This window comes from Canis lupus, chromosome 17 (assembly GCF_003254725.2).
Source record: "Canis lupus dingo isolate Sandy chromosome 17, ASM325472v2, whole genome shotgun sequence".
Lineage (NCBI taxonomy): Eukaryota > Metazoa > Chordata > Mammalia > Carnivora > Canidae > Canis > Canis lupus.
Window position 1 is genome coordinate 2,290,565 of NC_064259.1, and position 15,824 is coordinate 2,306,388.

The 15,824-nt window shown below is 53.4% G+C and overlaps 1 protein-coding gene across 10 annotated transcripts in view; it reads left to right on the plus strand.

Annotated features, from left to right (window-relative positions):
- Positions 1 to 15,824, plus strand: part of DCDC2C (doublecortin domain containing 2C) — a 94,024-nt gene that overhangs the window by 73,818 nt on the left and 4,382 nt on the right. For 6 of the 10 annotated variants that reach the window (XM_049095716.1, XM_025454753.2, XM_049095717.1 and 3 more), the window contains 2 exons: positions 3,016 to 3,079; positions 13,213 to 13,260. In XM_049095716.1, coding sequence (XP_048951673.1) covers positions 3,016 to 3,079; positions 13,213 to 13,260 — 112 coding nt within the window. Of the gene's footprint in view, positions 1 to 3,015; positions 3,080 to 3,876; positions 4,178 to 13,212; positions 13,261 to 15,824 lie in introns of all 10 variants that reach the window. The other 4 variants (XM_049095719.1, XM_049095721.1, XM_049095723.1 and 1 more) reach the window with 1 other exon arrangement.

Below are 15,824 nucleotides of genomic sequence, written 5' to 3' on the forward strand. Positions count from 1 at the left end.
CTCAGGCCAAGGAGGGCTTGCTCCTGGGCCCCCCGACTCATGTGCCTCTGCTCGTTCTGCTGTCGTCTGGGTGTCTGGGCGGCTTCTCGCAGGCTCGCCTTAGCAGAGCCGGGAACTGTTGGGTACACCAGCGCCAGAGGGTGGTCCTGGTTTTTTTTCTTTTCTTTGAAAGCTAATGTGATTTTAGCAGCATCATTGAGGTCTAATTTTCAAACCCTGGGATCCGGGGGGCTTTGGCAAATGTATCCGAATGCCCAGTTAGCGGTGGGCAGGAGAGCGGGGTGGGCTTTCCAACCAGACAGTGGTTCTCGGTTCTTCTGCGACTTCCTCACTTCCAGGAGTTCACCTGAGATTTCCAGGTGCTCAGCTGCCCTGAGCGGCCCCCCGGCCTACGTGGGCAGAGAGGCTGTGATTTCCGGCACCAGAGCCACGGTGGGCGAGGAGCACCCCGGCCAGGCCCGCGGGGGTCGGGGACCAGCACTGCCCGTGGGCAGAGAATCCCCCCGTGTCTCTGTCCTTCCTTGGTGCTTTCAAGGGCTGTCGTGGCTGTTTTTAAGGACTGTAATGATTTCTTTTGTTTTATAATTCCAATGGGCAGGAAGAGTCACCCCACTCAGCACTTGGCACCATCGTTCCTTCTCGGGTCCGTTTACCTCCTTCGTAAAGACTGAAGTGTAGTTTACGTCCGGTGAACCCCGCCTTCGCAGTGTGAAGTCTGGGAACCACGCAGCCGTGTTCCTACCAAGTCAGACGAGGACAGGACATCCACTGCCCCCAGGTCCCTGGCGCCCCTCGTCCTCCACCACCGGCCCTTCCTCCCTCCCCTGTGACCTGGTCGCCACTTGGTGGAGGGTTGGGGGGCTCTGTCCTGAGGTCCTGCCTCTCCCATGGTGACGTGGAACAGGAATTGTACATTGTGTTTCCCGAGGAGTCTTCCACCCACGGTGATACATGTGGGACTCGTGGGGTGGCTGGGGTGGTGAGAGTTTTCATCAGAGGCAGGAGAGGGGTTTACTGACTGTGCTGCAGGGGGGCAGCCCGGAGGGCCGCAGAGGGGAGGCTGTCTGCCAGGGGGCAGCGGTGGGGGGTAGCAGTGACAGGGGCAAGATGAGGACCTATAGGAACTGATGGGACTTTCCCGTTAGGGTCCCTGGGCCCGGCTGTGAGCAGCCGTCGGTCAGCCAGGGCCTCTGGGCGATGGGAGTGGGGTGGCTTGCTGGGTCTGTTCACTCCCAGCCCGGGTCGCTGGTGGCCCTTGGGCCTCACTCTGGCCCCACGGCGCCTCTGCGGCCCGACGGCAGCGTCTACGGGACCCGTGGCTCAGAGGGACCCCAGTTGCCCTTCCGCCTGCGGAGCAGTGCTCCACGTTGCGGATCTACCACTACGTGTTGTGCACTCACCGGTTGAAGGACGTTGGGTGGTTCCCAGTTTTCTGCTGTTTTGAAAAGAACTGCCGTGGGCCTCCACGCACAGATTGGCTAAGTACCCAGGGGCGAGGGTGCTGGGTTTTGCGAAGCCTACGTAGCCTCGTCACGTGGAGAGCGGGCACATGCTCCCACTCCGCCCTCCGTGGAGCCCTTGTTGGTGTGTCCTCTCTCTCTCCATATGTAGTCCGTGTGTTAAGGTTTGTGCAAGATCCTAGTGTCTGGTTTCAAGAGGGTCATGAGCCCGCGGTTTTCATGAGATGCCTTTAACTTTGATGGGTTTGCTACCAGGGCCAGGGGGGCCCAGAACCTGCCCCCGAGGGGGGTGGTCTGGAAAGAGCGCCGAGAGGCAAAGCGCCCTTCTCCTACCACATGGGGGACATCCGTGTGGCGTCCCCAGTCAGCACCCTTCGTCCCTCGGGGGCGTGGTGTTCATCAGGTTCTCCTCCGTGAACGTCCTACTCTGTGCGTCGGAAGCCAGTCCCTAGGTCTCGCCTCCAGAGGACGTGAAGTGTGAACTCACCACCACCTCATTGGGAATATTTGCTCCTTGTCTCCAATTCAGTTATTTGTTTCCGCAACCATGTATTCGTGTCAGTGTGGACTTCTGCACGTTCATGTTCTGCTCTGGCTTCTAACCCAGGTTTACGCTGTTCGCTGTCCTCATGGCTCCGGCGTGGGTTGTTGTAATTCTTTCAGCCCGGCCCCGGATCCTTTGATGTGCTTTGTTATTTGAAGAACTCCGTTTTCTCCCATTACCGTGAGCTCCTCCAGGCCTGTCCGCTGTCTCTGCCTCCGCCCTGGAATCGGCCACCTTCTGGGGGGCCCTGGCTGTGCGCCCTCAGGCCTGCTGCGCTTGCTCTGAAATCTTCCTACCGCTCGCCACGCCCCCCCACGCTCCGCTGCAGGGCAGCCGGTGGGCGCTCGCTCAGGCCCTGTCCCTCCGTGGCTGTGTCCGTCTGTCCTACATTCTAGGCTGACTGGTATCCCTGTGGCCTCAACTCTCTCTGATGAGCTCAAGAAGATTGTAGTGTCATAGATTTTTTTTTTTTTCACGTTTTCTTGTTGTTAGGATAGGAGGGACTCTTTCCAGTTTTCCACATTCCACAGTGAAGCTGGGTCATTTCTGGTATGGGAAATGTTGGGCAGGACGAGACGGTGATAGAAAACTTGGAGCGGCCCACAGGAATCTGTGTGAACCGGGTCCGTCGGTCCCAGTGTCTGGCTCAGTCCCTGAACTGCCCGGAGCGAAGGCTCCAACACACTGGGGCTGGAACCTGAGACCAGACGAGGGGAGCTTTTCTCATCCATGTTGACCCATGGGCTTCACTGATCTTGGTCTGGACTCACGGCCCCGGCCAGAGTGAAGGTGGCACCTGCCATCTCATGGAAAGGTAGGTAGCCTTCCAGCGTGGGTTGTCATTTTTTTGCAAATCAGTGTTGAGTGCAGTCGTGTCTCCGGTGGGCTAATGCCTGTTGCAAACCTCAGTTCTCAGGGTGCGGTTGTAGCTGAGTGCCCTGCTCTTGGGACTCCTGGTTATAGGTTAGAGAAAAAAGTTCCAGCTGCTAACACTGATGGTTTCTATTTCAGGAAGACAATTCACGAATGTCTTTTAAGAAAAGCTTTCCCTTAAGACAGAACACAAAGAAAAAAGGTATGTCATGTAGATGTTGAAGAAATAGAAACGTATATATACTCTGTCGTAATTCCACCATGGGTGAGGACACTGGTACGATCCTGTTATAAACAGCTAGTCAGGCTTGTCTCCTAAAATACGGTTAAAATATGCAGAGAACATTCCATAGAGCAAAAGTCTTACTTCTTGTCCACCACCCCTCTCTGGGCCCCCACCCCAACCCCATAGAATGGTAATAACATCAGCAGAGTATAAATGCTTTCCTACATTGCTTCACAACTGTTTATTTGTAATCATATATTTTTTAGGTTTGTAGTTATTTAAAATTTTTTTAAAGATTTAATTTATTCATGAGAGACACAGAGAGGGAGGCAGAGACACAGGCAGGGGGAGAAGCAGGCTCCATGCCGGGAGCCCGACGTGGGACCCGATCCCGGGTCTCCAGAATCACGGCCTGAGCCAGAGGCAGATGCTCAACTGCTGAGCCACCCAGGTGCCCCCGGATTTGTACTTTTATTTTTTATTTTCTAATTTAATTTAGTTTTTAAAAAATATTTTATTTATTTATTCATGAGACACACACACACACACAGAGGCAGAGACACAGGCAGAGGGAGAAGCAGGCTCCATGCAGGGAGCCCGATGTGGGACTCGATCCCAGGACCCCAGGATCATGCCCTGGGCTGAAGGTGGCGCTAAACCACTGAGCCACCCGGGCTGCCCAGGATTTGTAGTTTTATTTATTTATTTATTTATTTATTTATTTATTTATTTATTTATTTTTTAAAAATATTTTATTTATTTATTCATGATAGTCACAGAGAGAGAGAGAGAGGCAGAGACACAGGCAGAGGGAGAAGCAGGCTCCATGCACCGGGAGCCCGACGTGGGATTCGATCCCGGGTCTCCAGGATCGCACCCTGGGCCAAAGGCAGGCGCCAAACCGCTGCGCCACCCAGGGATCCCCGGATTTGTAGTTTTAAAAGCAGTTTGATGTGTAGGCCTTTCTGCTGTAACGTGTCAGCCACGAGGAGTGGGAACTTGGGAAAAGCTTGGGAAATGCTTTGCAAATTGTAAAGATCCTACGGACCTACGCATCATTTGTCTTTTCATTAGGTGAGTGGGACACCTTACAGATGGGGGGCGGAGGCACAGAGTGGGCAGGTGTTCTCTCCAAGGTCACATGTTCTTTCCTGTTTCCAAATCCTCCTGCTGCAGCAGAACCCAGACGGCGTGTCTTCTGGGGTCCGAGGGTCTCGTAGGGGCGGGAGGGGGCAGTTCGTAGCCTTGCATCATGACTTGCATCTTTATCAGCAACGACTGTGCTCGTTGGATGGAACCCAGCCCCCCAGACAGAGCCCCTGCAGCCCCTTTGCTCTCGGAAGTTGGTGAGTGAACACAGTTCCGTGAGACGGTAGTGTCTCCTGAGATTACCTCATAGTCGGGATCGCCTCGCTCTGCTGGTTGCCCCCCGCTCCTTCCATGGACCCGTGTACTGTCCCCCTTGGGAAAAGATAGTGGGGTGTCTATGCAGGAGGGGCTGAAGGGAGCTCTGCTGGCTCATGGGGAGGAGGTGCGCCCAAACTCCCTGGCCCCTGGGCGGGCTGTCACCTGTACGTCTCACTGACCACCAGGAGAGCCTGGAGCATGTGTGGGTGAGGAGCACCAGGTCCCTGTCGGGCGGAGCCACCATGGAGCAGAGGGACGGCATCTTCGGGCCAGCAAGGCCGGGCTAGAGGACAGTCGCTGCTTTTCAGGCTCCAAGACGGTAGTGAGGTTCTCTGTGCTGTGGCTGAGTCTTTACACTATTTCCCATCTGTGGGCTGGGGGTGGGCACCGGCTGGCTCGGGACCCATCCCGCCTTATCATGTTGGGGGCTTCAAGTTTTAAAGTTTCATTTTAACTGCTTGCATCTCCATGATGGAAATCTTTCAACAACTATTTCTATTGGGTGTTGGGGAAAGAGAGTCTCCAGCGAATGTCGGGGAAATGCCCACCTCTTGATTTTTGACGCTTCCCGGCAACTTGGGAAAATCATCACTCGGTAGGATAATCCTCAATCCTTATCCCCGTAGGATAATCCAATCCGCCAACAAGATGATCAGAGGATTGTTTTGTCTTGTTTGGAAGAAAAGAGGTGTGCGAAGCACGTCCCCAGGTGGTACAACTGGGAGGTGGGGTGTGCCCGGCGTGGGGCCCACACGAGGGCCCCTGATGGCCACCTGGTGACCACAAGGGAGCGAGCCCGCTGGGCAGGCTGGTATGTGGGCCCCCAGCACCTATGCAGTTGTAGCTGAACGGGTCCCAACCACGGCGTCTTTATTTGTTCTTTGATTTTTAACAAAGGGTGCTCTTCAGGTGACGGGTCACGCCAGAGAAATCCCAGTGGCCAAGCCTAAGCGTCTCCCCCCGCCAGCCGTGCCCGGGCCGCTCCCTGCGCTCGAGGCCTGGAACACTTAAAAAATCATCCCATGGAACGCTAGGGGCTTCCATGGAGTGTTAAGTGCAGGACACGTACGCTGAACCATTTGCTTTAAGGGCACTTGTAAAATACGCACAGATTCCAGGACACCTCCGTAGACATTTCCTTTTGGTTTTATTTTCCTTTCAACGACCTTGCCAGGTGACCATCCTCCTTTCTCAGAGGAGAGTGGAATGACGACCTGCCTTGTCCTTGGTGACACAGGTGACAGAAGAAACAGCAGAAATTCAAGCAAATCCACTCCCCCCTCCCCACTCCGTCGTTGGTGAGGCGCTGCCCCGAGGGCCTGGGGGCACCCCCCTGAGCCTGGTCCAACCAGCCCCTGCCGGATGGAGGGTTTGCCCCTCATTCCAGCACCGTGTTGCCCCATGAGGTGGCTGTGGGTGACTGTGACCTGTCCAGTCTGTTTCCAAGCGCCTGGTTCCCTGTGGGCTCGACTGCATAGAGCTGTGGTTCAGTCACAGCCTTCAAGGTCGCAGGCCCTTTTCCACTCAAGTGCTGTCCACGGGGCTGTTGGGGTTAGCCCGCCAGTCAGGGGCCACTGGAGATTGTGGCCTGGAGCAAGGATTTATTTGGGAAAAGGTAATGAGCCCCTTTCACACCTCCCTTAAAAGATGTCACCTTTCCTACCAAGCGTGCACGGCTGTCAGTGGCCATCTGTCCTGCAAATGCCAAGGAAGCAGGTGCTTCCAGTCCTGGAGTCCTGGCAGCTCTAGCCCCGTTTCCAGAGAGGTGCTGTGCCTTCTGGCATTTTCTCAGTGTTTGCGGCATTTGTTTTTCTGGGGCAAGGAAGCCGTTTTAAGTCCTTGAGGGTTTTTTCTTTTTTCAAAAAAATATTTTATTTATTTATTCATGAGAGACACAGAGAGAGAGGTAGAGACACAGGCAGAGGGAGAAGCAGGCTCCCTGTGGGGAGCCTGATGTGGGACTCAATCCCAGGACCCCGGGGTCACGCCCTGAGCCGAAGGCAGATGCTCAACCACTGAGCCACCCGGGGGGCGTCCCACGTCCTCGAGGTTTAATCCAAGGCGGTGATAAGTTCATTTGTTTGTTTTCTGTTCCTCGGAGTGATGTTTGGCTGTGTCCCCTTGCTGTTAGTTTTGCTTGTTTTTGAGAACTGGGAAGTCGAGGGACATTCAAAGTGAAGGAACAAAAGAATCAGAAAAAAAAAAAAAAGACCAATATTTTTCCCGCTGTCATTTTCAGCCTTTTTACTTTGCTTCAGAGTATTCACAGTTCCAGGGACAAAGTCAAGGGACCGTGCGCGATGCCACCCTGTGCCCGGGTGCCTGGCTCGAAACCCCCCTCTGCAGCCTCAGTGCCAGGGGCCCTCACCTGTTGCTCCTCTGGACGCCGAGGGGCTCGCAGCCACCTGGCGGAGCGTGGCCAGGCCAGACTCTTCGGCTCTTCAGAGGCTTCATTAGGTGGCTCTGTTCCCCCCTTCCTATGATTTTAGCCAATCTGGAAACTTAGGACTCATTTAAAAAAAATTCTAACTTACTGATTGTCATTCAAAGAGCTGCTAACAGTTGGTGAGACTGTGGGTCCAGCAGGTGGGATGGCCTCAGAGAGAGCGGAGAACACGTACCTAGTGTCCACCTTGTCTTTTGGCTCAACGTATTTTTAGTTCAAAAGCACATCACCATTTTGCGTGCTTTTCTTTTCTTTTTTCTTTTTTTTAAAGATTTTATTTATTCATGACAGACACACACACAGAGAGAGAGAGAGAGAGAGAGAGAGAGAGAGGCAGAGACCCAGGCAGAGGGAGAAGCAGGCTCCATGCAGGGAGCCCGACGCGGGACTCGATCCCGGGTCTCCAGGACCGTACCCCGGGCTGGAGGTGGCGCCATCAGGGCTGCCCATTGTGGGCTTTTCTTAAGCGTGGTCTATGTTGACCGCCTCTCTTGACCTGTGGTAACAACAGCCTGCTCCGGCAAAATGAATTATGACGGTTTATCGTTTAACTCGTTTCCTATCTTCGAGTGTGAAGGGGACTTACTTGCCTGAACCAGGCTTCTGCTCACTTCTCTGCTGTTCTTAAGGGTGTCATCCGAGCGACCCCGAGCCGAGTGATGATTGGTTGCAGGGCTGTCGGCCCTCATCCCCCTTCCCCACCCCTCAGTGGGTGCATCCTGGCTCCCTCTCTTCCTATCAGGAGGCCACAGGATAGAGCCTCTGCTCCAGGGAGCTGCTCCCAGTTCTCTACAGCATAGAGTGAGGCCAAGCTGGTGTCTCAGCTTCCCTTATGCTTGGAAGCCACCTTTGCTTGAAGAAGTGGACTATTGGTAAGTAGGTGTGGGAAGGAAGTAACTGAGCTCTAAGGCTTGTGAGGCCAGCCCTGGGTGGCAGGGGAGGGTGTTGACCACGCAGAAAACAATTCCACTGAACGTGCATCTTACCTTAGCAAAGGAGAGGGAAAAGTGAGAGAAAAGCAAATGGTCGCTGTTGGCCTGGAGTCTGGCCCTGGTTTGGGTTTCCCCGTGTACCTGCGGCGTGCCCGAGTGCTCCGTGTGGGCCCGGGTACTTGGGCAGGAACTCGGACAGCTGGCAGTTCTTTCCTTTCCGTACCTTACAAGTGCTGTTATTTGAGAGGTTTTATTTTTTTTGGGCAAATTCGTTTAGTGTTATCCTATGATCTTTTATGTAGGTAGAAAATGATGCTTAGGACGACAACGTGGTACAAAGGGGAGTGAGCGCCGAGCATCCACAAGTAGCCCCGCAGCCTGCTGTCTCCCGCTGTGTCAGCTCAGACCAGTCCGGGGGCCCTGAGCTCACTGGTCAGAGGAGGCAGTGGCATCAGCGGCTCCCTTTCAGTTCAAGTTGGGCTGAATTGGTGAAATCTGAGTGTCGTTCAAGTCTCCCTGTTAGCTTTTCTGAGCTGGCGAGCGTGTGAGGCGCTGCCCTGTGCCTCCATGAGGCTGCCCACGCTGAGGCTGCATGGAGGGCCTGGAGGTGACTGTGGGGACAGCTGCCCTGGGGGACGAGAGCTCAGTGGCCCCATGGGCTGTATGATGGGATTGACGTGGGGGTTGAGTTTGAATCTGATCTTTACCTTTAGACAGAACTCGATCCAAGTAATTCTAGAGAAAAGTCTTCACTATACTCTTCTCCTTAGATACTTTCCTGACCCCTAAACCTCAGTCGTTTCTGAGCATCTAAGATCTCTCCTTCCTGTGTGAGCCGGACCAACTCGGGTCCTGTACAGCACTTGATCTGCAGTCATTCTTGGGAGATGTTGCGGTTTGCTTCCAGAGCACCACGATAAAGCAAATACTCCAGGAGAGCGAACATTGCAATAAACTGAAGTCAGACGAAGCCTTTGGTCTCCTACCGTACAGAAAAGTTGCATTTATACTGTAGTCTGTTGCGTGTGTAATAGCACGCAACATCCTTGCATCTAAAAAAACAACGCACATCCTTGAGTGAAGAAATACTTTATTGTCAAAAAATACCATCCTCTGAGCTTTAGGTGAGTGGTCATCACTGCTCACACATCGCCGTAACACGATGACAATGATGAAAAAGGTTGAAATATGGCGAGAATGACCAAAATGTGACACAGAGACCCAAGCAAATGCTGTTGGGACAACAATGCTGATGGACGTGCTTGATGCAGAGTTGCCACAAGCCTTCAGTTCATAAAAGAACCCCTGTATCTGCAAAGTGCAATAAAGCAAATTGCCATAAAAGGAGGTCCGCCCACATACGAAGCCCTGCTCCAGTTTGGTAGGATCAATAACGTTAGCTCGATTAAGAGATCCTTCAAGTTCATAAAAATTGTTTCTTGGCATCTGTACAAGTTGAGTTTATATGGCTGCTTTCCTCTTCAGTGATGGGAGACTACGTGCCGTATACACGGGGAGAAGGCGCTGTTTCCCTTGCCTTTCCCGAGAGCTATGAGGTCAGGGTGTGGGCTTTCTCCTGTTTGTGGGCATCCCTCCTCCACAGTGGTCTTGGAGAGGCTGTCCTTGGATAAAATAAAACTGATAAGGGAACATCAATGTGTAATTACTTCTAAGTCGTATCAAAACGATTCGAGAATTGATAGAGAGAAGCCAAGTATTCATCAGAGGAACTGAGCATTCGGATGAACCTTGTGTGTGTGGAGGGAAGTGTGCTGGACCCAGAGCTTGGGGGCGAGTACGTGCCCTGCTCCTGGAGTCTACGGCATCCAAGCAAGTCACTGAGACTCTGAGAGTTACTTTCCTCACCTATAGAATCCATAACATATGGCCCTGTTGTAATGTTCAGTGAGGACATACATGCTGGGAACTCTACACTGTGTTCCAACACAAGGCGGTTCTGTTCTTCATTCTGCGCTTCCTTTTCGCGGAGCCCCCGAATCCTGCAGGTCTGTTTGCATGTCCCGCTGAGGCACCTGCATCTCTCGGCTGGGCCCAGGGTCCCTCTCCTGCCATGGCACACCTTCAGCAGTGTCTCCCTTTAATTTCCAGCCATCTCTGCACACCTGATTTTGACAGGTCCTCCAGGTGGCATTTTATTGTCCTTGTGTGCCGAGCGGCTATTCAGGTTGAAATGATCCAGGAAGGCATCCTCTCCTGCTTCCACTGTATAGTTTTGTTGAATTTCTTGGCCAGTCCCACAGGAATGATACCTGTAGCATAATGTGCCGTTGTCCCTTTCAAATGCAACGCATGAAGAAAAGAAGAATAAATAGCTTATATCATGATTGGAATTTAGGCTAGGAAGGGACCTTAAAGATCCAGAAGCCGGGCCCCTCATCTCCTCTGCAATTTCTCTTCCGATGAGGTTCTACTCTCACTACTATCTGGATCTTATTTTTTAGGTGTAGACAAAAGGGCAAAATTAATCAGTTTTTAATCTTTGAAAGGAAACACTGGGGCATGTTGTAGAGTGTAGACCGCGGGGTCAGGGCTGGTACCACCAGGGATGAAGTAACATAGACCTAATGTACCTCTTGGGAGGACACAGTGGGAAAGGCACTGCTCCTCTGTGTTGCCCCCTCAATCCGTGACTCCTGTCCACTCGTGAGAATAGATGAGCCACACTCAGCCTGGGGGACGCTCCACGGAACCCGACCAAGAGTCTTCAGAAGTGACCTGGCCATGGGGAGTGAGGAGAGCCTGAGGAGCTGTCACAGTTTGGAGAACGCCAGGACACACGACCAGTGGCTGCAAGGTGCTGTCTCGCATCGGATCCTAGAACAGAAGAAGGATATTAGAAACTACTGGGATCCAAATAAAGCGTGAGGTTACATGGTACCGTTTTAACGCTAATTTTAGTTTTCGTGACCGCACCACGGTTAGGTGAGAGGTTGACTCCAGACGGAGCGGGGTGAAGGGCGTGTTGGGACTCTGTCAGGATGGCAGAGGGCAGTGGACACAGGTCATCACGTTGCTTGGCAGCGACAAGGTCCAAGGTGTGGTCTCGGGGGGAGGCTGGAGAACAGGCTCGCTGGATGTGACGAGGTGTCAGAGCTGGGAGACCAGGACGGGAAGGTGTGTCGCAAGTGGCTACTGAGATCCCCGAGGGTGACCCAGGGGCTCTGGGAGGGAGGGGGTGGCCTGAGTTGGGGGGAGAGGGGCGTGGCCAAGGGGAGGGTGGGCGGCGGGTGGAGTCTGAGGACAGGAGCTGTGTGCAGAGGGGCTGGGATGTTTCAGCGGGGAGGCCTGGAGGTCCTGACCGGCGGTGAGGTGCAGGGAGGACCCGTCCCCACTTCCGAGCGTGTGAAGAACAAGCTGCCATCGCTTGCGAAGACGAGTAGGGAGGCCGTGTCCTCAGGAGGGTGCGACTTGGGGCATCTGTCCTGCAGGGCACTCGGAAGCTAGTGTACCTCTGGGCCAGCGGCCTGCATCTGGAAGTTCACCCCAAGACTGTAAAGTCAGACAAGTTCTTATTCTGTAGATTCCCACTTAAAACAGCAAGCTGGTGCATCTGTGACTTAAATTTATTTCCGTTTGGGGAGGAGGGGCTCTTCTCTTATTTTTCCGAATTTTCTATCATGAGCACATTTGAATACAAACGAACGATTAAAATAATTCTAAGAACAAAACGGTCTATCCTGGCTGCAGGCGGGCTCCTTGGGCTACCCCGTTATTCTAGGTCCCCCGTGGGGCACGACTCCTTCAAGCCACTTACCAGAGAGGCTGCGAATCCAGACTACTTTTTGGCTTGGAATTTGTAATTGCCTCTAAGGACTTGGGAAATGTCTTTGCCGATTTATTTAAAAATATTCTAAAATAAATAAATAAATAAATAAATAAATAAATAAATAAATAAATAAATAAATAAAACCTTCTAGCCCGCAGAGAAATCAGACGCATTAGGTAACAGTTATGGACTACAAAAATTAATTGCTCTCTAACTCTGGGCTTCTAACTTTTTTGCCAGCGATTTATACCTTGAACCAAAACGTTGGTTTTATTTTCACCAACTTGAGCCTGACGTCTTAATCCATCAGGAGTGGCTGCCCGGTAGCCTGGCAGTCACAAAAGTCCGTGGCAGTGGACACACGGCTTCCGGGCCCCGCGTGCTGGAGACCTGACGGGTGCTCGAGCTCTCGGGGGGCAGCAGCGGGGCGTCCTGAGCCCCTCCGGCCCCCCGGTGGCCCCCAGCCCGCTGCTCTGGAATCTGTGGGTCTCCCGTTCCTTCTCGTCCGCCCCAGTTTTCAGATTCCCCGGCTGCTGCTCTTGGCAGTTTAATCTCTCCCATCAAGTCTTGTGACAGCTTCTCGAGTTCCTTCCTGCAGTGGCTGGCAGCTCCCCTGGCTGCTCTGGTGCATCCTTTCCATCCCCCTTTGCCAGAGCGTCAGGCCTCCCAGCGCGGCTTCCGTCCAGCCTTTTGGCTCCTGGGTTCAAGGTCTCGGAGGTGCTTCTTAGCAAAAGTGTTCCTGTGTTACTCATGCCCGAGGCGGGGGCCCCACCGGTCCCGCAGAAGCGCGTATCTGTAACGGGCCCGTGTTTTCATGCTATGTTCCTGCGCTGGCAGGGACTCCATAAAAACCTCACAACACCTGAAGTCAAAGCGAAATTGCCAGATAAGCTGTTAAATGGGGCGGATCCGCACAAGCTGCTGCGTTACGTGCAGCGTGCCGTGTGCATTGGCGTGTTCGATCTCGCAGGCGTTGACGCGAACTCATGCGTTTCTACTTTTAGCGTTTTTTCATTTTAGACTGAATGTTCCGTTTTTATTGCTATTTACTGTTGGGCTTTTTGAAAGGCAGCTGTTGTGTAAGTTGAGCTGGTTTACATTTTCTGGGTATTCGTAGGGTACACCCGACACCTGCATTTTACGGTTTACTGGTGTAACCGGAGAGACTCTGTTACCTACTAAATCTTGTGTGGAGCAGAGGAAATGCCACCATATGCCCCTGACTTCCCTCGATGAAACTGCACGAGGAAGCAGTTTATGAAAAATGTGCTTTTCTTTAGAGGAAGAAAAAAAAGATCACAATTTTGCCAGTTGCCCTGCGATCTCAGAAACTACAATTTGCATAATGTTGGCAGGACTTTCTGTGTTATGATGCACGACTATCCTTTTACTCAAATTGGCTCTAAACTCCCTCTACGCTGGTCAACATGGTTATATCCCAGCGATTCCTTTAGATGTAGGTCTTACATCTAAATCTCATGGGATGTAAACCTTCTGGTCAGTTTATTAATATCTGGATTTTTCTCTCTTTTTTCAGCATCTCTCAAGAACCTCAGCAAGAATAAAAAAGTGGTTCCATTTCCTGGTAAGAGAGTGAATTTTCGGTGATCATTTGTGGGGCGTGTGTGACATGCACAGATGCATGCTCTGGGCTCTCTTTGTCCATTTGGGAGTTTCCCACTGAAAATGTCCCCAGGGGGTCACTCTATGCATGGCCCCAGCCCCGGCACCCAGCGGCCCTCCGTCTACTGGCAGCTTTCCACTTGTATTATGTGGCTTTGAACAGATGACTCTTTCATCACTAAGCAGTGTAAGCGACACTCTGTACGGCCCGGTTTTTTGGTCGTTGGTAAGAATGGGTTTGGACCCAACCATATGGTGGTGCTGTCTGGCAGCCCACAGTTCAGTCCAGGTGTTATGCAAATATTTTAATATTTCACTGAATACCCTTCTAATATTTTGTAAAAAAGAAAAAAAGGAGTAGAGAAAGGAAAAACCAAAGCTCCTGACACTTGTGACAAAGAGTACAGATTTCAGCAGACAGATAAGCGCACCCAGATGACACACTTTATCCCCATGAAGAGGTGCACTGGGCTGTGGGCTCAGCTCTGGTAAGAAATGTAGCACACGTGTGTGTGGCACCAGCAGCATCTCACTGGCGGCTGCACTTAAAGGCAAAGAGAGCTCAGGGAGTTTGGAAATATGTTTTTTTCTATATTAATATAATGCCTATATTATTTCATATTAATATTTAACGTGACTTTGTAATACATTTTATGGCAATCTGTTACATAAGCATGCTTTATTACCTTAATTCTATTTTTAATCTTGCATATTCTAATTTTCTTTATGTTTAGGAATGCTTTATGTGTAGGACTGGGGGATGGCCGGTTCATTCGTTATTTATTACCTTATTCTTTCATTTTTCCAACATTTTCTGAGTACCTTCCGTGGGCTGGGTTGAGCGGGGTGCTGGAGACACAAGGCGAAGTGAGGCAGCCCTGCCTGCGTGTGGGGACAGGTGGACTGTGAGCAGGGATCACACCCCCTGCAGGAGGAGCGTGCAGGGCCCCATGCTGCCGAGTGAGCCCCGGCGCTGCACGCCTCCCCGGGGTTTGCAAAGGGCTGCTGAGGCCGTGTGCCTCTCACTGCTCTGCTGTCACTGGGCACATGATCATGTGACCCTGTGGTGGCTCTTAGTCCTCCCCCTTGCTGATTACACTTGTATGTGATCACGAGTTGGTCACGATGAGTTTTTAAGGCTCATTGTCTGTTTTCATTCACTCACCACCGTAATCCTACATTTTTAAGATTCATACATTTACTCCTGGGTTTCAAGAAAGAAATGACTGGAACCCAGAGAGGGAAGGAGACTTGTCCAATATTATTCATAAAGTAGGGAGCCAGGACTCGCATGAACACAGAAGAAAGCAGTGTGGAGCCGCCGGGTCTGTGCCGGGTGCTAGCTGGGTCTGTGCTGGGTGCTGGCTGGGTATATGATGAGAACCTGTCTGGGTGTGTGCTGGGTGCTAGCCGGGTGTGTGCTGGGTTGTAGCTGGGTATGTGCCGGGTGCTGGCTGGATGTGTGCTTGATGCTGCCTGGGTGTGTGCTGGGTGCTGGCCAGGTGTGTGCTGGGCACCTGGCTGGGTGTGTGCTGGGTGCTGGCTGGGTGTGTGCTGGGTTGTAGCTGGGTATGTCCTGGGTGCTGGCTGGATGTCTGCTTGATGCTGCCTGGGTGTGTGCTGGGTGCTGGCTGGGTGTGTGCTGGGTGCTGGCTGGGCCCGTGCTGGGTACTGGCTGCTGCTGGGCGCCGAGGGGCGAGGCTGGAGGAAGCTCAGTGTTGCTGCCCGTGGGGAGCTCAGTGTGGTGGGGGCGGCGCAGATACACACAGGTGGGGGAGGTGCAGAAGCCTCGGAACATTCCGGGAGGGCGAACGGCTGCCTGCCGGGCCCAGGACAGAGGCTGTGGGGGTGTGTGCACCGTGTGACACAGGAGAGGTCCTCTCAGGTGAGCGTGGAGGTGGGTGCCGATGCCGGCGGCGGCGCTGAGTCGGCCTGAGTACCATGGCCCGGCGGCCTCCCGCGGGGACACCGAGTGGAAGGCAGGGCAGGCCCGGTGGGAGGTAGAGACGGGGACGCGGGTCACAGCGTCGGGGGCCCCGGCAGCGGGTGGGCTGGGCACAGGGACGCCGGGGCGCAGGGACCGCACAGGACGTGGTCCTTTGTCCATGGCGCCCCTGGGTGCCCTCCCCGCAGGGCATCTGGCTTGCCATCTCCCGCACACGGCGCTGGCACTGGGGCTCACCCCACACAGCAGCCTGCAGCCTGGGCCAGGGGGTCCCGGGTGGGGTGGCCTGGCTGAGGGGCCCCGGGCTCGGCCCTAGAAGGGGACTGGCCGGCCTCGCTGTGGCCTGCTGTGTCCCTCTGAGGGGCTGGGGTCATCCTGCCGCTACGCAGGGCAGGGCCGATGTGCTCGACTTATGTGAATGTGACGTTGGTGGCAGGAGGGGAAGAGTGAGAGCATTGCCTTCACCCACAGCGTCTGTAGGGGACAGGCCCTGGGGCGGGCATGGGCTGGAGGGGACAGTGTGCCCTGAGGGGACAGGCCCTGGAGGGGTGTGGGCTGCACAGGGGACGTGTGCCCTGAGG